Genomic DNA, 23,185 nt, shown 5'->3' with positions numbered 1-23,185 from the left:
AATTCTGGAAGCATACTTGCAGAAAACATAGCAAAATATGGCAAAAAACTCAAAGCTGTTACTAGCAAAGTTTATATTACAGGTTTAGGGCATTTCTGTTCCTACTGGTGTAAGTAGGGTATAGTCCAAATAATTACTTTTAAGAAGCTGTAATTTTTTTTAAATTGTTGCAGTGTCAGGGACTGACTGCAAAGTCTTGCTGATCATCTCTGTAAAGAGGTCACCTGATGAGCCCCTTCCAGCAAGGACCAGTCCATGCTGTTACGCTTTACTGCAAACTTTTCGATGGCCTGAGATTGTCTGTCTATTAAAACTGGCTGTGAGAGATGTGGCAGGCCTATCCAGCTCTCCCTAGGAGGCTTATGTCTGATATTAATAAGATGGAGGGAAAAGTGCTGGGCTGTTCAGAGTGTGAAGTACTCCTGTTGTGTAGTAATACTGGGATTTCTTGGCTGCCAATCAGGAGTTGTAGTTCTAGACTGAAAGTGCAAAATGTTCCTGTAAAGTAGAGAAAGCACTGACAAACACAAAGATTGCAACTTTAGGCTGTGTAACAACCATGGAAAAATTGTATGGTTTGTATCTGATTTTTTTTTTTTCTATTCCTGTAGAGAGCAGTGAATCTCATGTTAGTGTGTTTCATTTGATTTTCTCTTTTGAGGTTTTGACACTTGTTAATGTAAGAGAGATACTCGCTAATCTTTCTAAAAAATGTTCTCTGTTTTCATTGCAAGGTATTCTCTGTTTTATAACCACTTGAAGAACATTGAGGAAAGTGAAGGCGGCCTTGATAAATTTACAAAAAGTTACAAAACCTTCGGGGTTAACCAGCTCGCGGATGGTGGAATATACTGTAAAGAGTGGGCACCAGGAGCAGAAGCAGTGTTTCTTGCAGGTGACTTCAGTAAGTATTCTTAGGACAATTTCTTCTCCCCTGAACAATGTTTTACAGCAATATTCTCTTCTTTTAAAGAAAATTTTGTCTCAGTGATGAAATTCTGATAGTAAAAATGTATGTCATGGCTTAAATGAATAATATTTTCCTCTGTGTTGCAGTAGCTTATGAAGATATATGTTCCTGTTGCATGGTCAGTGTTATGCATTTTTTTTTAATACCCCAAAGGCAATGACTCATGTCACACTGCATCACACTGCAACTTGAGGCTATGTCTAAACTACCTGAAGTTCTTTTTAAAGCTTTATAACTGGCCTTTTATAAAACTATATGCAGAGAAGCAAAAATAACAGTAAAATAATTTGCTTTATCTTCTTTTACTGATTGAGCAACAGTGCTGTCTAAGGACCAAGGCCCTTGAGAATTCTCACCCATCCTGAGAGTTCAGACAAAAGTTCTGCTGGAAAATGGTAGCCTAAAATCAAACTAAATACTACTGAAAGAGTAGCTACTCTGGTTTTTTGAGGGCAAAAGTAGGAAAGATGTTAGCAGAATGGGAAAGGGGCAAGATTACATGAAGGAATTGCATTGCTTGCTCTGAGAACCAGGAAGACTATTCTCTTTGAAACAAAAATATAAATTCACTTCTTATTTGAAAGCTATCTACACTCAAATCATGTTTTGAAAATTTTTAAAAGAAGGTGACATTCCTCATTGCTCTTCAGTCCTAAAATGCAATTCCTGTCTCTCCTTTCTGTTTGGAGTTTTGGAGAGCTTTGTTCTGTTTTTCTCTTTTACCTCTACTCTCTCTCTTCAGGGTTAGGGATTAGTCCATCAAAGTACCAGGTCTTGCATTTCTGGTTCTTTCTGAACAGGGACTTAATCTGTGAAGTTATTTTGTTCATTTAACCACATTTCAGAAGCATGCAGTGTTATTTGTCAAACTTTGGTTTTGCAAAAATACTGATCTGGGGAGTGTTCAGTGTATTTATATTGCAAAATTGCAATAGGAAAAAAAGTAATTTGAAGCAGTTAATAACTTCTGCTTAAACACAAAGCTGAATGTTGACCATTCCTTACCCCTGCCTGAGGAAACTATTGAAAGGAAAATCTCTTTATTTTAGGAAGATTTTTATTTAAAAAAAGACCAAAAAACCAAAAACTTCTGGTTTTGATGCAGAAGTTGAACAGAAAAGTTAGTGCAGCACTGTTTTCAGCCATGATCCTGTTTGATATGATTAACCTAGTGAATGATAAAGTGGCTTTCCTTGAAGTACTGCTTGTCATTCTATTGGAATAGACATTGATAAATAGGTTAGTGTAGTTCTTACATTTTAATATTGAAATTGGATATGCCATCTAATTCAAAACTGAATAATGAATCGTGTGTAGTTCACCTACTACTAGATAACAGTGACTTCAAGTATCAATATAGACTGCATGGCAGCTAGATCAAGTTATTTTCATAGGTCAATTTTTTATATAAACGTGAAGAAAATTCTCCTCCTTGTCCCCCTCTTCCACTTGCTGCAGCCCCACCCATTGCTCAAGGTTTTCATGGGGTGGGTGTAGGTTAAATTACTAAATACAGCTAAAGACTGGAGTGCATTTATTTTAAATACATATTTTAAGAGATGGTAATATTAAAAACAGACTTTGAATGATATGTTTAATACTTTGAAAAGAGGGTATAACTTGTAAATTGGCTTAGGCTGCGGGGGGAAGTATATGTATACCAGAATAGGGCACCTAAAATTTGGAATGGTTTTCTAAACCCTACTTTGTTTAAAATAGTTGATGTAATACATCATATGGAGCAGAAATTTGGGAGTAATATCTTAGAGTAGTTGTATCTAGACCCGAATGGAATATGGCAATAAGAAGTGAAAAAAAACCCCAAAAACTGAAAAGAAATTCATTTTAATGTGGAAAAACTGTTTCTCCTATGTATCAGTCAGTCATAGTAAGGTATTCATTCCCAAAGGGGACAATAGCATACTTGGAAAGACTAGAGGAATGGAAGATTGTCATTCAATTCATATGATCTTGAATAATATTCTCATGAGAAATTGGATTGCAAAACCCTAAGATTTAGAGTCAGATTGCTACAGATATGTTTAATTAAAACTGAATCCCTTTAACCTTTCTTTAAGTTTTCAAGCAGGTTAAAGTCTCAAACTAAATTTATGATTATATTGTGTTTAAATTGGCTATTGGGATTGCTTTTAATAAGTTTTTCTTTAATAATTTTTTTATAAAGAGAGCTGTAGCGTAACCACATCAGGGGAAGTTGGAAATCTTAGACAAAGAAATAAACATTGAACTTAGATGACAGAAGCTCTTTAGGTTTTAAACTGAAATAGGGTGGTATATAATATAAAAACTGTCAATTCATGCTTTGTTTTTGGATATGGATAGCAGTATTTTCCTTGATAATACAGTATTTTCTGAGAATCTCTTAATGTTTGATGGAAAGACACAAAGTATTAGTCTGTACTATTTCATCTTAAGTTTTTTGAGGACTGAAAACTAGCAAAAATAAAAATGGCAAATATAGGTTGTGTGCAGACCTTGAATTTTTGTTCAAAATTTATAATAAAGCTGATAGTTGATAATATCTTTTTTTATGAATTATGCCTAAGATAAACATGAATAATTTATTTCTGTAGTTATATACATGTGAAGCCTCAGTCCTGTACATGTAAAGTTTATTGTGAATGATTTTTATGCTTTATAACAGACAATAAAAGCTTTGCTACTAAGGTATTTTGACCTGAATTATGGTATTTTTTTTGGCCTTATTCTGAGAAACTGGTAATGAATGGTATCACTCCAATTTATAGAAAAATTCTTAGTATCACTGTGCATTTTGGGAAAAGAAAGAGCTAGAAACTAGTAATAACACACAAATCTGTATGTGGATTGGAGAATGAAAAACATGAATTCAAGAAAATCCTGATTCTTTTAGAGCTGTTTTTGTCTCTTTAAAACTCTGTAATTAGAGAGAAAGAAAAAGTATTGTATGTGGTGTTTTAGTACGATGAGGAGTATTAAATGAACAGCCAAAAACATTAAGATTTGTCAATTAGTACTTTCAGCATCTCAGTAAATCAAGTGTATAAGGCAATTAGTCAGTTGAATTTCCAATAACAGAGGCACTATCAACATTATAGCTCCTTCAAAAGCTCTCAGTGATAACACTGAATATTTCATTTGCGTGCTCTATTGCTGAGGAACCCGGTCACTGCTGGCAATTTATTGCTACTTTAGAGTTGACTATTTCAAAATAAGTCACTGAACTGTGAGTTTTGAGAGTAACCCACAGAATTTATTTGGGAATTGGAACACTCACATTTGTATTTGGTCATGCAGAGGCTCAGTGGGTTATCTGTAAACAGTTCCTTGATTTTAAAAAGAAAGCTTCTGGTTTTAAGAAGCTTGAGAGTAAGTATGCACATATTAATTTGGAAGTTGGCATTTGCTATAATACATTGTTGTATTTGTGGTTTCTGTTCTTTTATTTGTCTTCCCTTCCATCCTTCCCAATTAATGTTGATCTAAAATACTGATCAGTCTGGAATATGTCTGTCTGGTTTGGTTTCTGCTTCCTTTTTCTGCTGGGGTTGGAGGGTGGAGGGAGGGTTGGTTCTGGGAGGATGTTTGTCTATTATTTAAACTCAGACAGGATTCCTTCAGAGTGAAAAGAGAGGACCTTAATCCACCAGCCTTCATAGTTTGGGTATCTGACAGCTGACTGCAGACTTTATGTAGAATGTTCTGGGGCTTTTGATTCCAGATTTTTACTGAAATGGATTCTTGGTATTGTCATGATATCATACTGAATGTCTTACTGCTTCCTTCCAGGATTTTTATAGAAAAATAGCTAAGTTTGATGAGTAAAGTCAAATAGTGTCATATTTCTCTGGGTGCAGATGATTGAAAGCAATAGACTGAAATATAAGGTGGCATTAATATACAGGGAAGCATCCTAAGAAGCAATGATGCTTGTTTTTACATCAGTGTTTGAGCTGTTTGATCAATTTCCAACAGCTCAAGAGCAGGATCATTAACATAATCTACTTAAAAAGTGATTAATGTGAGGAAAGGACGACCTAATTGGTCACTGTGTAGAACAGAATAGTGTCCTTGGAGAATCTCTCAAATTGTGTTATGATTTCATATTCTAATCAAGTGGAATAAAGGTATCTTGTTGGGATACTGGAATTTTGATGCCTTTCCCTTGTCTGAACTGCTCCTTGTCTGACTGACTTTCTTCGAGGATGCTATGTGAGTATTTTCTGAACTCTCTATTCTCTTTAGGTGTCTTTCAGTTGATCGGAAAGTTTGTGGAAATATAATTGCTGCGAGAGATGAGTTGATTCCACTTGAGAATTCAGCATTAGTTTGTGAAGTTTTTTCACTTTTGAAAAAATAACTCCAGTTTTTATATTGTACAAAGTCAATGGTTTTGTTAAAATGCAAGAAGAATGTCTTTCCTCTAGGAGAAGCAAGAGAGGTGTTAGTTTCTGGTGTGAAACTCCAAGTTCAGGCATGAGTGTCAGAGGTGTATGGCTATATACCTGTCAATGTGAAAACAAAACCAGGAGGTTGAAGAAGGAGTCACTTTAATTATCATATAGCTAGAAATACTGCATTTAAATTGAGTTTTTGTCACAAATAGTAGAACCCAAACCTTTGTAGCTTTGAATTCAATTCTACATTAAAGCTCAGTTCATGCTTCTTTGGCATGCTAAGGGTGTAGTTTTGAGCATGAACTTCCCTTGTGCCTCCTGTTGCTGAGTTAGGATGTAATGTTTAAATAATTGGCTGGTTTGGAAGATCTAATCACAGAGATGAGAGGAAACAAAGTATTAGGCTGTTGAAGGTGTCTTCTGTGTTGGATTAAGACATAGCTGGGGCTTGAACTTTTGTACAGAAGCTCTTGTCTTTGTGCATGGTTTATGGGTATTCTGTGATGGTGTCATTTTTCCCCTAAGACCTATTCAAGCTGATTATTTGAACTTCTACTGGTAATCTTCTCAGCCTTTTCCTGTTTGTAGTTATTGTCAGAATCTTTGAGGTCTATGTTCTCAAACTAAAATATTTCTTCTGACATTTTTGTTTTTCATCTTCATAATAGTCTACTAATCACTTGTTGGTTAGTTGAGTTTGTTATTTTTCTCTTCTTCCCTCAGGCATTTTTAGCTAAGTTTTGCTGAAAAATCAGAAAACCCAGCAGTAAAACTGAGAGAATCCTGGGCCACTCTCTCTTTGAAGAGAATCTTCAGTTTTCAGGGAGTTTTATGTTCTTTATGCCTCTGGCATACAAAGCAATGTTTTCTGTTATAATCTTTGTAAGTGAGCTCCTCTCCAGGGGTAATTAGTAAACAGTGGGTTTAAGTAGGACCATCTGGGGCAGATGGGTATTGCTTTGCATTTATTTTTAAATCATGAGCCACAGGCTTGCAATCATGGACTGTGGCTGGGAACAGGAGGGATTAACAGGAGCATCTGGCATTGCTGGCAGGTGAAGGGGAAAGTTCAGGCAACTTCGGTGGAATTATCAAATCTGTCTGTGGAGAGCAGGAATATTTAAAAAGGTAGAGAAATGTAACCATTCCCTTTCTGAAGGAGGGAAGAGATGTGGTTCTAGTAGAGGTCATGAAAATCTTTTTAATATTGTAAGAATTCAGTGGTTTTGGTGAACGTGATTAACTCCATGCAGGTTCCCCTGGGTGAGTTTAATAAAAACTAGGCCTAAGACTTTTTTGCTGTAACTTTTAATTTTGCTCAATATTTATCACCTGGCATATGTGGTTCAGTTTGTGCATTGTAATCAAGAGGTGTAGCTCCATTGGAAAGAGTTTCATGAGAAGCCATGGAGATAGTGGGACATCTAGGGGGGAGAAGAAGACGGAAAGAATTTAGAGTAAGTCCCCCAAGATGGGTCTTGACTATCATAAATCCTAACCAGTTTTTAAAGCAAACTTCTTGCAACTTTTTAACATCTTTGTTACATTTTTCATCTTTCTTCTGTTTTCTCATTTTTTTGTGGAATGTTTATTTGAGACAGTCTAACTGTTTAGAGTTAAAAAACCCCAACATTTTAAAGTGCTGTATTCTACATCCTTTTACCATGCCCTGAAATAAAAGAAATATATGTATTTTAATGTATGAACACTGTCTATAGTTTGCAGTTTAGACATTTTATTAGGGAGCATTGCTTTATTGCCTAGGTGGTGTTTGTTTGATGTTAGTCTTAGATATTAGTAGTGTTTGTTTAACTGTTTTTCTTGATTGAAACTTCAGTGTAAAGCCAAGGGGGAGGAACCATCTAAATCTTACTAATATGTAAGCTCTTCTGCTGTTAAGCAATAGTTTAGTAAATACTTTCCTTCTGCTAATATGTGTAATTTGGCTCCACTGTCCAAATACTTTCATCATGATAAAAACTATCATCTAAATGGCGTAGTGAATTAATTGCATTTCTGTTTTACTCTCCACCGTGAAATGAGTACGTACCAGAATATGGCATAGTTATTTTGTCTGGCATAGTTATTTTTGTCACATTGCGTGGCCTTGTTTAATTTGTGTCTTTCAGTATTCTTTGACTAAAGATTGGCAGTTCTTGGGTTTAAACAGCTATGCAAATACAACCAGCAACTTTGAAAGCAGTCTGGTCTTTCTCTGAAGCTCAACACATCCATCCGTTGCTAGGGAAGCCAATTCTTTTGTTGCACAGCAGATAATATTTGTGATTGCTGATGTTTAGGAAAATACATATGCTGATGAATAGAACTTCTTCATTTCTCTACCTCCCCTGCTGTGACTTCCATGGTGGCAAAAGTGATGATCCTGCTTCAGTTACAATGTTCAGTTTTACATTGAAATTCTTTTAACCCTGACATGTTTAGTAGCAATGTTGTTTTATACAAGTGAATTAATATTCTTAAACTGAAGGATGCTTATTCTTCTTTCAGTGGTGTGTGAGTTTTGGTTTGTTGTTTTTTTTTCTTTTAATTACAGGAGGCCATGGCATGCAGATAGATTACCATAAAGGAAGAATAACGTGTGTTGCTTTAATGTCTTCTAATTCAATTTTTTGTGTTGACTAGTTCCTATTTAGCTTAAGAGTCTGTTGCCTTGAACTATGTGAAATAGATGTTTCAAGGCAAAAAGGAAAAAAAGCAATTTTGAAACTTAGCTTGTTACTTCCTTCTAGCCTAGAAATTATTCCATTGCTGAAGTGTCTCAGTTCAGAAGTGATATCTTCACTCCATTCATAGGAGTCAACCTTGAATGTACTTACAAACACTCAAGACCCCCTTGGCAGGTGTCTGTTCAGCTGGACAGGCCATAGTGACCATCCTTGCACGTCTCCAGTGCTCAGTAAATCCAAAGAGGACAAAGAATCTTGAATTATGGGATTTAAGCTTGCTTCAGTAAATTTTTTAATGAGAAAGGAATCTTCCTGAAGACTTAAAACCGTGGCATTTCATTTTACCCCTCTTGATTGAGTGTGTAGTACCAGGTATAAAAGTATTTGTGTCTGCACTCATTGAAGTTTATTCTGAGAAAAATGGAACTCAGAGTTACACCTTTGGATTGTAATTGCATGCATTTTAAGATGAACACTTAGTGTTATTTCTTATATTGCAGATGGCTGGAATCCGTTTTCTCATCCATATAAGAAGTTGGAATATGGGAAGTGGGAGTTGTTCATTCCACCTGAAGATGGCTGTTCTCCTGTGCCCCATGGATCAAAGCTAAAGGTGTTGTTTCTAGACTTACTCTAACTTTTGTAACCCTTCTCACTCAGCTGTCCATTTTGTTTTCTTTTAAGTAACTTTATTATCTTATAATTGTTCTAAGTAGCAGAATCAGTTTGTCCAGCTGAGCAAGGTGACCTAAAGGAGCGAAACATTAAGTATCACAAAGAGAGTTAGATTTTTTGGAACCGGCATCTGTGGCTGAAATGTGGTTATAGTGTATTGCACCATGTTATAAGATGAAAACTGTTTGCATATTGATAATCTGAAAAAGAGGAATTAAGTAATGTACAGATAAAATCTTTCCATATTTGATGCAACTATGTGTTAAGATCCTATTAAAATATCAATACCTTGGTAATTTTTGTGATCTTTTTAACCACGGCTTTTCAGGTGATCTTTTTGTGTTATTTTAATGATTGGTACATGCAGATTTGTAAAACTTCTACTTATCCCTTAGGAATTCAGAGTATTGAGTGGAAGGCTTAAGTAAGAAAACTGAATACAGTTGTATTTCATGAGCATCCATGAGCTTAAAATGCTTTCTTCCAGAAATTAATAGAAAATTTCTTTGAGCTGTCAAATGCCACAATTGTTATGCTTAGTGCAGACACACCTAATGACAACTAACTAACAGCTGAGTTGATTACTTCTAGGTGAATATTGATTTAAATCAGAGATATGCTTCATTTCACTCAGAACTTGAATTTCAGAGATTCTGGGTGCTAATGGAGGGCAGTAATAAGTAGTTAAGGACACAAATGTACTGAAATTGTCTATAGACTAGGAAAATTAAGAAATTGGAGCATTTGTATAATACTGCTACATTTTCAGAGATTCCATCAACAAAACTCCTAATTTTTCTGCTGAAAATCAGCTTAAGGAAAGAAGAAATCTGTTAAAACAAAGATATGTATAAAAAATACTCTGGAAATGCTTACTCAGTGTGTGTGCTTATCTCTATGCTTTTTGTTATGGCTTATGAGGTCATCCCAGTAATAAATACAGATAAATTGAAATTATGGAATAATCATTCAAGGACAAGAAAGCTGTTTTTATTTTACAGAGCAGGAAAGAAAATAGTTGTTTGCAATTCAGAAATGCAGTGATTATGCAGTAATGTATGAGAGTACAGAATGGTTATTTAATATTTTCCATGGTTTTGAGATATAAGTAGGTTAGATTTTTGATTGTTGCTAAACTTACCTTCTGTGTTTTATCTACAAAACTATTGACTCATCTGCTGTAGAATATTCTGTGCTCTTTGTAAAGATAAGAGGTGTGAATGAGGATGAGTGTTGATAATTATTAACATAATAGCAAAAAAGCATAGATTCTTAAATGCTTTTGGAGCAACATAAGATGACTTTTTTCTTAGATATTCACTGGTCATATCTCCTTATTTTGAAGTACAGGTCTTGATAGTATTTTTTTCCTGTTCAGCATTTTCTTTGAAATATAAACCCCATAAAGCAAAGATTGCATTATATGTAATTTGTTTAGTATGCAGAATTTCTACTGATTGCACTTGGTACTGATGTACTTGTAAGATGAATTGCTTTACTTCTGTAGTTGCTCTGAGTTTTCAGAAAAAGCCAGAAGATACCCACTGGCAGACTAGAATGTGAGTTTTTCCTTTTTTTTGTTTTGATTGTTCTAGGATTTTTCTACCCTGCCACTTTAGTTGTGCTTTCCATGGTCAATTTTAGACAAAGATATGTGGCTGTCACTGATGCTCAAAATACATTATTGTCCAACAGGCTTGTGAAGCAGGAACTGCCTGTCTGCATGTGAAACAAATTTGCTTAGGAGTATCCTTAAAAAAAAAAGACCAAGTATTTAGAAACTTGATTCCTGAGTGTATGTAGTCATAATTGATGACTCCATCCATATGGAGCTGCACCCAACCTCATCTGTAGCTTTGCTAGTAATCTTTCAAGACATTTTGGTTTTGTCGTGTGGTGCCTTCAGGACTGAATCTAACACTTCACAATGTGTACTTGTAATGTAGTCAGATGATGGGACTAGGAGAAAAAACCAGACAGGTCTCGAGTTAAAGTAGTTCAAAGATGGTTTATCACAAAAGCTATTGGAATATTCACATGGTAACCATGTACCTTACCCTCATGCTACAGCTGATCTTATCCTCTCCCATTCCACTGATGGGTTCAGGAAACTTCTGCTTTTCATTAAGGTTTTGTTGAGCTACATGATTCTGTTAGTTTATGATTGTTCATAAATGTCTCTGTTTTTGGGAACATGAGGACTTGTGTGTTAGAGAATAGTTGTGCAGTTCTTTGTTCATATAGAAGCTGAGATATTGGACTGCCTGCAGATGGAAATTGCTATGCAGATTGCAGAGATAGTGTTGAAATACACAGGTATTGGTATCTGCACTAGACTAGGCAACAGACATCTTTCTAGTAATGGAAGTATTTCCCATTTTTCTTTACTAAAGAAGCATAAGGTAATCACAGTTTCTTTTGCCAGTATGATTCTTAAATATTTAAGTTAAAATAGTCAAGTTCAGACACTATTGTGGTGATTAATCTGTAGGAGGAAGAAATGTCTCCTCCAGAAGGTCCTTATCTTTAGCTTCTGTCTATGCTGTTTTGATCTTAACTTCTACAGGCGAATGCCAAGTTCTGAAATGGTAACAAGGTCATTTCTTTTAAATAAGTAATATCTAAGCCAGAATGGGAAATGGATGTAGTGTAGTTGCTGACATTAATTTAGATGAGGTCAAAAAATATTTTCGTGGGAAGATAAATGAGGAGCAGAGGTCAAATGTTTGCCTCTTTTCAATAGTAGCAGGCTGTCTACTCTAGCTCTTCAGGCAGTCTTCTCATAAGTAAATGTAAACATTGAAGAAAATGAGTAATTAAAAAACATGCTGTAAATCTTCTGACACTTTCTGTGTGAGGAGATGGATGCTTATGACAGTTGAATGATTCCCTTGTGGATTTTGACATCCATCTACAAAATAAGGTTACCTGCTAGAAAAGGGCATCTTTTTTCTTTCTCCCATGGATCAATTGGGAGCTTAGAGTGAGTTAAGTGAGCAAATATAGTTGCTGATGTGGTAGTATAGTGTTGGCTTTTAAGCTTCTGACAGATGTCAAAGTGAGCACAGATTAAAACCCAAAACCAAACTTTATGCCTTAATAAGTAAAGCCTCTTTACCCCGTTACAAATAAAGAGAGGTAGTTTGAAAGTTACTTTCCTTAAACATCAGCGTGTTTGTCATTCTACAGTGATAGCAGTTGGAGTGCAAGTATTTGTCTTTTGTGGTAGAAAATGACTGATTTTTTTTTTTCCTTCATTGTTGGTATTCTTAATTACCTTTTACAGGACACAGCAAGCTTTTAAAAAAATTATCATGGATAGACTTTTATAGCAAGTCTCATCCTGTGTGGTCGTATTAATGCAGGAGTTTAATCAGTGTTCCACTTTGTCCTTTTACTGTTTATTTCTAAATGATTTTTCCAACTGCTTAAATGTACCTGTAAATTAAGTTTTCACTGTAGTTGGCAAGATCCTAATTTTGAAATAGTGTCAGTGGAGTTCAGTCATGGGGATAGTATTGGTAAAAACTGAGATCTTAGTGTCTGCATTGGGGAACTTGCTTAATGCTATTTACAGGAATGCCAAGGAACAACACGGAAAATGGAAAACAACTGCAAAATTGAATCCTATAAGAACTCAAACCTAGTTGAAAATAATTTCCAAATTCATGGTCAAGTTCTACAATATTTTCACACATCTCAAAAAAATAGATGGCAAGATCAGTGCTTAAAAAAAAAATATTGACATTTATGATAGAGCTACCTGCTGCTCTGGAACATTGAATAGGAAAAGAATTGGTATAGCAGTACCACTAAATTTTCTTTTGTGAGCTGGAGAGGATATATTAAAATAGAGAGAGGATATATTAAAATATTGCTCAACTTTCTAGTAATGACAATAGAGATGTGATTTCTGAAATTATTACCAGAACAATAATTTTTTAGACTAATAAACTCATCAGAGACTTTAGTTAACCATGTGCTGGGTGGGTGCATGAATTGATATATGCAACTAAATATCACTTGTATATTTATGAGATGTAGTTCATACACTTTTCATGGAAAGAACACCTCAGAAAGTGGCAGGAACTTTTTAAAAACTCTGCATTCCATTATTTATTGAGTCTTTATCCTTTTCTTCTTCACATGTCAGTGTATGTATATTCTATGTATTTAAATGGTGACGTTTGTAGGGTTTTTTTGAGGGACCATCTTGTACTGTAATGAGGCGATTAGATTTGATATCTTGTGCACTTGTTAGCACAATATTTTTCTACTGATATTCTGCTCTTGCATGTGTGATTGGTTTCAGTGGTTGCTGAACAGCAGTTATAGGTGCCAAGTCAATATAAGATCAGGGCAAGCAGGAACAACACAATTGTTTCATCAGTTTGTACAAAGTGCTTTCAAAGTTCACTACGATTGGTTTTAACAGTTTTCCAGTCCAAAGGTATTACCTTTTTTAATATTCAAGTGTGCAAAGGAAGAACTACATTGAGTCAGAACATTAACAGTTTATTAATCATGATTAAAAGTACCAGAAAGTACATTTGTATTCATGAGGTGCTGGGTAGAGGAAAGCTAGTTATGAAGAATAGTTTTAAAACATAATCCTTACAGTTTTACCACTGTATCCTATACTTCGTAGTAGATCTGCTTGGTCTGTGTTTAACTTGTAAACCTTGAAAAGGAATCAAATATGGTGAGCCGGTAGGTTAATTTGTGGAGCCACTGCTAGTAAAATTCATCAAGTGTAACTACTGTCACTGATGAAATAGATGGTGTTGCATCTGACCCTACTGATCAGAAGGTGCAGCAGCATAGTACCAGACTGGTGTGGAGTTCAGGTCTCATGCACTTCAAGCAGTCTGAAGTCAAAAATGTGTTTATAATGAGAACATGAAAAACCAGGAAATCTTTTAATAATGTCAGGCTGGTGGCTAGAGTTCTAGGGACAGAGGTGTTAAAGATGTGGTGAACTTTCAGGGTTGTAAGATGAGAACATAAACATAGAATACCTGGTTGGAAGGGACCTCAAGGATCCTCTGGTCCAACCATTCTTGGCAAAACCTTGGCCTAGTCACGACGGCCCAGCACCCTGTCTAGCTGTATCTTGAGTGTCCAACCTTGGGGAATCCAGCACTTCCCTGGGAACATTGTTTTCATTGTGAGATAGGTTATGTGCAGTCAGATGGCTTTTAGAAAGGGAGTCCTGGGTACCCTGAGCAGAGGTACTAAACTTGATTTCAGTGGAAAGCTTCCTGAAGAAATGTTTGCTGTTTCCTTACTTGTATACATTGAAATACTTCTAATTATTCTGGTTTGTACCTTAGCTTGGGGGAAGAGGGAATATTCTTGCTCAGCCTGCTAAGTTCTGTATCACTTAAATGTCCTGTCTTAAATGGTCAGTAGGATGCAAAAAAACACAATCCAAAAAGCAATCACCAGGTCTGCAAAGTTGAACAGTGAATGAAACAAGTGTTCTGCAGCATCATGGTACCTAACCTATGTGCAAGAAGAAACAGACATGGCATTCCTGGGATTTTGAATCTTACAGAACAGGATTGAAGTTATGTACTGTATACATTTCTAGATATAAGTCATGCTGAAGGGGAGTAGAACATTAATTCTGTGGCAGTACCCTTCATGTTTCACCATGTGATAGTGAGCCATGACCCTTCAGCAAGTTATTGTAGACTTTTTTGGGTTGCACATGAGGTTTGCCAGCAGGAAGAGTTGTTATCTCATTGGGAGGTAAATGATCTCTTGATGTTGCCTGTTTGGATTTAGTAAACAATTTGCAGCTCCTCATGGACTCATAGGAGAGGTTGCAGCACCGCTGAACCATTGTTATGCAGTGACTGTTGTTCTTTGGAGCCTTTGTTGCAGACTGAGTTCAGTACTTGAGAATATTCTTGTTCAGTTATTTTGGCAGGCTTAGTTCTCCTGTGACTTGAAGATCGCACAGTCCTCTGGTAGGAGGTTTTGCTGTTTAAAAATACTTTAAAATACTTTACTTTTTAGTTTATCTATACAGAAGACTAATTGTTTCAATTACTATGAGGTGTATGTTTAAGAAAATGTGATGTTTTTTGTTTTTTTTTCTTCCTTGAGGAAAAGAGGGAGACCTCTTAAAGAAGAAGAGATCTTGAGACAGAATTTGAGAGTCCATATTAAGAGTATATATGCGTGGCTGTGATTCTTATGGGAATTGTTTTTATCTGGAGGATAGGATCACTTTCTAGGGAAAGCTCCTGACATTCTCTGCAGTGTGGCACAGCCACCAAGTAGCAAGGTGCATTATACAGCAGTTGTCCTTGATACAAATGCTTTATAGTTGAGGATAAGTAATACTTAATGCTTGGGTGCCCCATTACATACTTCATCAGCTTCTTTTCTACTTGGCATGGCTTGAAACAACTCTAATAAGTTACACTTACTGTATGTGTATTGTATGTGTAATGTGCTTTATTATTATGGGTGCTTTTCAAACCATGCTCATGTACCCCAAGCCTCGTAATAAAGAGACCAACAGAATACACACAGGAATGCTTTTATATTGTGCATACAAATTGTTATAGTCTTTCACCTTCATCACTGTTTTTATAGTAACTTGTTTCTGGTTAAGTCATGGGGGGGGAAATCTTTTTTGAACTGTGTGTTTTAGAGATTCCAGTTTTCCTTTGATTTATTAATTTTATTTTGGAAAAAGGTTTTAAAAATCAGGATTCTAGACTGAAAGAAAAATTTGAATGCTTTCCCTCAGCTCAGATGTGTTTTCCCTTTGTGAAAATAAACTGGCTGTCCCTCATACCTAATAATGCTGCCTCTGTGTAGGTAACAGTTATAAATCCATGTACTTGGATGATTAAGTGAAGTATTTTCTATGCATTTGACTGTTAAAATCAATTGGGAATGTTTCTGTGTGATGTTGCTTTCATTTTTAACAACTCTCCTATGGTTTCCTGGATTTTGACAGTTTGATTTTCCTCCGGTATTTTTATCTGCATAGATATTTTATAATACTAGGCTGCTGGCTCCATCTTTTGAATTACTTTTTTATTAAAATACCTAATACATTGTTTTCTGTATTTTTTGTTAATACTAGTTTCTCTTTGTTTTCTAAGAGAAGCACAGAAATAGAAAAAGGACCAAAAGCTTTCCTTTTTTTACCTGATCTAGTAAACTAGTTAAAGATGTTCAGAAGTTCTTCAATGCAATTGAAGTACTAAAATCACAAACGGAGCTGCATCTCCCTCTTTTGGAAAATCGAGGCATGACTTCATGACTTGGCTTAGAAGATAGGCTTTTGTCTCTTTCATATCTTGATTGTATTTTATTTTTAGTTTATTTTCTTTCCCTGAGGGAGAAGGGAAGGGAAAAGAAGGGGGAATTGTGAACAAATATTTAATGTCCATGATAAGTTTAGATTGTAATAGCTGATGTTGTGATGTATTTACAGAGCAAATAGATCTCCAGTGCTTTCTGAATGACACAGATTTGTCTGCAGAACTTTGTTACACGTGTAAACCACCTGAAAAGTACTATTATGTCTGATAACTAAGGCATATTTTTTTCAATATTTGATTTAAATGCTTGCCCCTTTAGCAGGTTTCCTTTCGAGAAAACTGTTAGGAAGAAAAACACCAAACCAGACAGCTTTGTATCAGCTGACATAGTTTTGACAGTAATCATAAAATGATGAGGAAAATAAAGCTGGGGGAAGCAATAATGTGACTAGTGTTCTATTACTTTTTTCTTGCCAGTGTAACCAATTTGCAATTTAGGAAGGAGAACAGCCTGGAAGAAGTAACATGCTGTCCATTCTTTCCAAAACTTCATTTCAAGGTTTATACTCAATTCACTGTAAGGAAATAACTTCAGTGAGTACAAGCACCTTGACAGATACACTTGATTTCTTGGTTATTTGGGACAGTATGAATGGAGTATGGAAGTTTTTCAGGGGAAGTTGAGTTCTGGAAAGATCTCCCATTTTCCATGCTTCTTGCCCCACCAGTTTGGGTAAAGGTTCATTTGGGAAGGTACCCCTAAACTAGGGGAAGCTGAAGTGTTGAAGAGCTTCTGATTCATTTACTTCCTTGCTGCCTCTCCTGAGCTTTGTTACAGGGCTATGCAGGAGCAAGAAGGGCGAGGCAGTGGTGGAGAAAGCTGTGTTTGCTTCTTCATTTCTTGCCTTCTATTTCTGAGGCTATTAAAGGGAAAAAAATATCTGGCCTCTAAAATCTGTTAGGTAGAGTGAGACAATCACAGAATAATGCTCTTTACCGTGCTGTTCAATACCAAATTTTTATCAGGCTTTGTATTTTTATCTAAAGCTTCTTTAAAGCAAACTGTCAGAGAAGAAACTCTAGATTTCAGTCCTGGGCTCTGCAGCAGGTTGCAGTGTGTTATCAGAAAGTGTTCTGCTGTGCTCCCAGGCATTAAGAACCAAACATACCAAAATGCTGCCTCTATGCTCTAGCGCTTCTCCCATCAACCTGTACTGACCTGTAGAAAGAAAGGAGTAGTTGCTCTCTGTTTTCCTCTGTGTTTGTGAGGTGGTGATATGATTTTATTTGCTCTTGTAAATGGCCTCAATGTACACTATCCACTGGCAAAAGACCATCAGAACTGTGCATTCTATCCTGGGTGCTAAAGTCAGGACTGATACTTTTTGTGGAAGAAAAAAGGACAGGCAAGGGTGTACAGGGAAGGGTACTTTCAGCTGATAGATTGTAGCAAGGTGGGGGTCAGTCTCTTCTCTCAGGTAAGGGGTGACAGGACAAGGAGGAATATCCTCAAGTTGTGCCAGAAGAGGTGTAGCTGGGATATTAGGAAAAACTTCTTCACTGGAAGAGTGGTCATGCATTGGAACAGGGAAGTCCTGGAGTTGCCATCCCCAGAAGTTTTCAAGAAAACATATGGATGTGACACTCGGGGACATGGCTTAGTTGTGAGCATAGTGGTGCTGGGTTAACTGATGCCTTTTCCTGGTCTTAAAATCAAGAGTCAAATGTGGTTAGAAGGGGAAAAGGGATTTCACCTTGGTATTTATTTTAGGTGCGCGCATCCAGGTTGAATGCGCTTCAATGCCCACTGCAATGCCCACCCCCAAAAGATCTGGTATCACATTATAGGTGTTATAATTATCAAAGATTCCCCAATGAGAGGCTCGAGTGAGCCCCCCCTCCCCAAGGAGCCTTCCCCTGGATGGTTCTATCTCAGTTTACAGAAGGTGTTCTGGAGAGGACCTTGGGGTCTGGAGCACACTGATCCCTAACTACGAAGCTTCTAAAATGTTTAGTCTCCTAGCTGAACAAACAAGTCCAAGAATGTAGGGAAAAAGCACTAAGAATACAGAAGTTGCAAAAAAGGTGTAGCAGCGGTATAAAAGAAAAGGCAAATAATCTTCATGGCATCAAACAGACTCAGTCTTTTCCAACATAAACAATTCTGTGATTCTGTTTCTGTAGCAACTTGAGGGTGTTGAGAAAAGGATGTACAATTTCAGGAAAAAGAGAATGGCAGGATTGTATTGGTGTCTTGAATGCAGGATGTGTCTTTGAAACTGAACAGCATTTATGAAATAAAATCTATGACCAGGTTTTCTTACAGGAGCAATGTGTCCAAAGTATATTGGGTCAAATTCTTTTGTATTCTTGTAAATTTATAGTGCTTTTTCTTGGTTACCTTATTTATCTACAGCAAATGTAAAAAGGTAAACTTTTATTTTCTACAATGCATGTTATACTAAAAAAATCTTGATATTCAAGCAGTTGTTTTCAGTCTTCATGTACTTATAGAACAACTGAGGGAGGGAAATACCTTGATGCTAAATTTCTAGTAAATTTCATGTAGTAGAAAAACCTTGTTATGTTATCACAGCATCTAATATAAACTTCCTAGGGAGTCTTTAAGAGTTTATCCTGCCCATGTTTTATGTTTTGGCTTGAACTTGCTTTTAGATCAGATGCATGTTACTGAGATGAGATGATGTTTCCACCTGTATTCCTCTGGCTTTTATATTTGGATGATTTTGTTTCAGAAATGAATAGATCTGAAGCTGATGAAATACTATAGATTGTAAAATGCTGAAATGATAGCTTATTGCCCTTATATAACAACTTACTGACATTTCCATATTTATATTAAAGCTAGTCCACACTCTCATTTATTAGCTATTGTTGATTTGATGGCCAATTTAATTTCATCGTTGTATTAAAAGCCACATATACCAAGAATCATTCTAAATGCTTTCATGCTATTAAAGTAATGAAATAATAATACAGTGTCTCAGAGCAATTTATTGGCTTGCATATATTCATCAGTTAGTTAGTTAGTTATCATTTTCTCATTTTCCTTTCCCCAACTTGAGTATAAATGATAAACCACTATATAACAAATTTCTCAAACAGCAGAAATATGTCTAAATTCTTTATATGTATATATATATATATATATTTTTTTTTAAGAACTAGTCCAGAAGATTATCGTTTTAAATCAAAATAAATATCTGAAAAGTAAGGAATGACAGCATGGCTTTTTTTTCTGATGTTTGACCCTGTCTCCTAATTAATGGAAACAGAGGCAGACACCTTATGGGAGCACATCATAATTAAATGAAATGCTCATGTATGGATTTGAAGTCTGCTTTAGATGCCGGAACTGAAAGCTAAAGGAGTGGTTGCTGAGCAGGGGATTTGTCTGATCTTGTACAACTGTCCCTTGAATTATTCTCTCACACTGTTCTGGAGATCTATGTATGTGTACACTGGAAGTTGGGGTAGCCAAATGGAGCTGATGTGAAGAGAAGATGAAGGTAGGCAAACACAAAGAAAAAAGGGATATTCATAAACATATGAATTTTAAATGTGGTAGTTTGTGTCCTGCTCTCCTGCACAGTTTCATCTGTCATAACAATAGCAAAACCACATTAAGCTCCATTTTTACAGGTGGATTTATGTGTCAGTTGAATTTGTATTTGTGACAAAGCTTTTAAATTTGCTGTAAACCTTTCATACTTTTTAGTAATTATAGATCGTTGTCTTGGTTTGAAAGACAGGTGTCTGCTAAGGAAGGCAGGAGCCTCCCTTAAAATGAAAAATGCAACCCCCTTCCCTCCAAATTATTATAATTTTGAAATTAAGGGGTTTTCAGGCAAAGATATGAGGAACAGGAATAACAGTTCTTTACTATGATATATCTATATGTGTATTACGAGCAAACAAACAACAATAACTCTGGCAGTAACAGCAAACACAAACCCAGTGCCAGCCTTCTCGGCTGTCAGGCCCTTTCCCCTCGGGTGCAGTTCCGCTCGCAGCCGGCAGGGGCGCTGGCGGCTCCCGGTGAGCAGGGCAGGTGCGATGGTTCCCCCGCGGCTGCAGGGGGCGCTCCGGAGCGAGCTCGGGGAGCACGCGGCACTGGAGCCCTGGGATCCCGGGAAGGGATGGGACACAGGCTTCACAAACCCACAGATTGGGCAGGCACAAACCTGCCCAACCCACAAACCCGTGGGCAGCCGATCCCGGTGTCCGGCTGGACCCTCGGGAACAGCAGGCTGGACGAGCAGGCTGGAAGAGCAGGGACGAGCCCAAATCCCCGGTGGCAGACGAGATGTATGGAACTCCGGAGCTGCAGCGGAAACCCCCGGAGGTCTGGGCAGGCAGGATGTGCGGAGCTAGAGAGTAGTGAAGGCTCAAAGCAACGGTGGGGGCAGGGTGGCTGCAGCCCGGCTCCCAGCGGGGCAGGGAAAGGTGGGCTTGGGAATCCCGGGGTTTCTCCCTGAGGTACCCAAGCAGATGGTGAAAAGGTCCCCCTTTTACTAAGGTGAGCTGTTAGGGTCCCGGTTCAACAGCCGCTCCAGTGAGCGAGCTCCACTCACGGTAGAAGGAAGGCAGCCAAAAAAGCAGAAGTCTGCAGTGCTGACAAAGGCAGCCTCGCTCTCCCTCCGAACACTGAGAACAACTGCCCACAAACCCAGGTGAAACACAGTAGCCCTGTTGGACCCCTCCTTCTGTGGCCAGGTCTTTTGTTTCTTCCAAGCACCCAGCAATTTGTCACCCCGGCAACATATATGGGAAAAATTCCTCAAGAGAAAAAAGAAAACAGAAGGGGAATTCCCAAAACCCCAACAATCCTGTAAGGAAAAAATGTGTGGTGTCTGTTCATAAAAAGCCAGAAGATCTCACTGAGTCACAGTAGGTTGAAAATTGCTGAATGTAAGAGGAGAGTTTTCCTTTAAATGCCCCAAGACATCCAGAAGGAGTTGGCGAATGTACTGTGGGCGATATAAAAGGCCTGTGTTATTTTGGAAAGGCAGAATAATGGGATACCCAAGAGTCTCAAATGCCTGAAAAATCAAGGCCTCTCAATCTCACTTGTCCTGCATTGGCAGCATCATTACATTAAATGAGACCTATTTCAGCTTCTGAATTGCTCCTATGTGTTATTGCCTTTTCTTTATGATACTGGACTGACCTCAGAGTGATGGTTTCCCCTTAACTGTAATAAACTGCTTTTGAGAGTTATAAACATCATCAAACAGACTCATAGCCCCTATATTAAGTTTTATCATACAGCTTACTCCCCATTTCATGAATTTCCTGTCCTCTAGTGGAAAGACATGGGACACATTGTCACTTTGGTACTGATGCTGTTGTGAGAAATAGGTCCTGCTTTGTCTTCCCGCAGTCCAGCAATTGGAAAATTGGGATGCACTTTTGCACACTAGTTTTTGCATACCTTCAAAGCCAGCCTTTGTTGGGTGTGTTTTGTCTGACTTCAGCCATACATTTGTTTTTCTACTGTTCTGTATTCAGATCTGAAAGTTCTTCAAAACTAATCACTTAGTAGCACTGATACTGTAAACTCAGGTTTAAGGGCATGTTTTTTCTATGCTGGATGCAGTCATCTGTGAAATCCACAGCACTTACCACAGTGGTTTGGGATGCTAAACTTCGAGATGCTGAACACTTCAGACAGAAACTTTGAAAATACACCCAACATCCCTATAATGGAAAATGAATACCAAACATAAATTTTTAACCTCTGCATACAAAAGATGTACAGTGTAGGTTAAGGTCTTCACTTTTTTTTGTTTTGCAGTTGTACTTACATAAACTGTGTGTCTGTGCCATGTCCATTTTTAGAGCAAATTGACTTTTTAATGTCAGGTTTTGAAGGACGTTTTCATTCCATCTTTGTGACACTCATTTGTGTGAGACCATTTATTTACATGTATTTATATCTCACTTGGAAGCCAGAATTGTGTCACATTCCAAGGTCTCATCGAGGATTTTGAATGCTTACCAGTAGGGGAGGGGGGGGAATGCTGAACTATTTAGGTGAGCTATTTGTAAAGTGGATGTAGGCAAATTCAGCATGACTTACTTTGAATTTCCTACATTCTTCTGTTAGAAGTTTCCAATGGGAAAGCCATCTTGGAGATGGTGGAATAGGGGAAAAAAAAGCTCTTTTTAATAGAATTCTAGACAGGCTTGCTGTTTTAAGACATTTCCCTCTCTTCACACCCACCCACACCCACCCACACACACCCTCCCTCACACAAAATCATATTGTCCATGTATTATACAGTTTCATAATATATTACTTACCTCATGTCTCAAAGAGGTGGTTAATGTAGATGGTGGCAAGTTCTTTACAACTTATTTTGTCTTCATTTCATTCTGTCTAAATTTGGGCAGTTGTGCTGGTTTGGACAAATTTGGAGGAAAAATATCCTCTGATAGAAGGCAGGTTACAACCATCCCTCCCCGACCAGGTTTGGGAAAAAATGAATTTTCCTCGAAGGAAAGTGAAAGAGATAAAAACTATTTATTTAACAAACACACAGGAGGAGGATAATGATGATAAATAATGAAACCTCTCGCTGTGGAGAGAAACCTGGGAACATTTCAGAGTCCTGCCGTAGATCTCTCTCCCCCTCCTTCGAGCTGGGTCGGTGTGGGCCCACCTCCGGGCCTCAGTGGAGAACTCTCCCAAGGTGTTCTGATGTTGAAACAGTCCAAAAAAGAAGAAGGAAAAAAACCAAAGTCACAGGAAAAGCAAAGTTCAACTCTCCGTCTCTCTCCGGAGTAAAAGGGCCGAAATCTGGCTGAAAAGCAAGCAAGCTGCTTCCTCTGCTCTTGCTGCTGTTAGCTCAATGCAGAGAGCTGTCTCTGTCTCTGTGTCCTTGAAACAAACTGCGTTGAAAAGTTTTGCTCAGTTTTTTTTTCTCTTCCCCCTCTCAGGCTCAGTTCAAAGGCATAGAATGGCACAAAATTAATTTCTGGGCATAGAGTGGCTGTAGGGGATACGCATCATAAAGTCACCCCAAGACAGCAGTGTAAATTTACTCTTTTGAGATCCAGGTTTCTTTCTTCTTAACCAGTTTTTTCTGTTTTTTAACAATTTGGGGAGGATGTATTAGCTTGTGTCAGAAACTTGGATTTCCT

The 23,185-nt window shown here is 37.3% G+C and overlaps 1 protein-coding gene across 1 annotated transcript in view; it reads left to right on the top strand.

Moving 5' to 3' along the window:
- GBE1 (1,4-alpha-glucan branching enzyme 1) overlaps positions 1-23,185 on the top strand; it is a 143,164-nt gene that overhangs the window by 32,272 nt on the left and 87,707 nt on the right. Inside the window, exons 2-3 of the mRNA XM_069024673.1 lie at positions 735-904; positions 8,555-8,667. Coding sequence (XP_068880774.1) covers positions 735-904; positions 8,555-8,667 — 283 coding nt within the window. The remainder of the gene's footprint in view (positions 1-734; positions 905-8,554; positions 8,668-23,185) is intronic.

This window comes from Aphelocoma coerulescens, chromosome 1 (genome assembly GCF_041296385.1).
Source record: "Aphelocoma coerulescens isolate FSJ_1873_10779 chromosome 1, UR_Acoe_1.0, whole genome shotgun sequence".
Lineage (NCBI taxonomy): Eukaryota > Metazoa > Chordata > Aves > Passeriformes > Corvidae > Aphelocoma > Aphelocoma coerulescens.
This window is presented reverse-complemented; position numbering and strand designations above follow the sequence as displayed.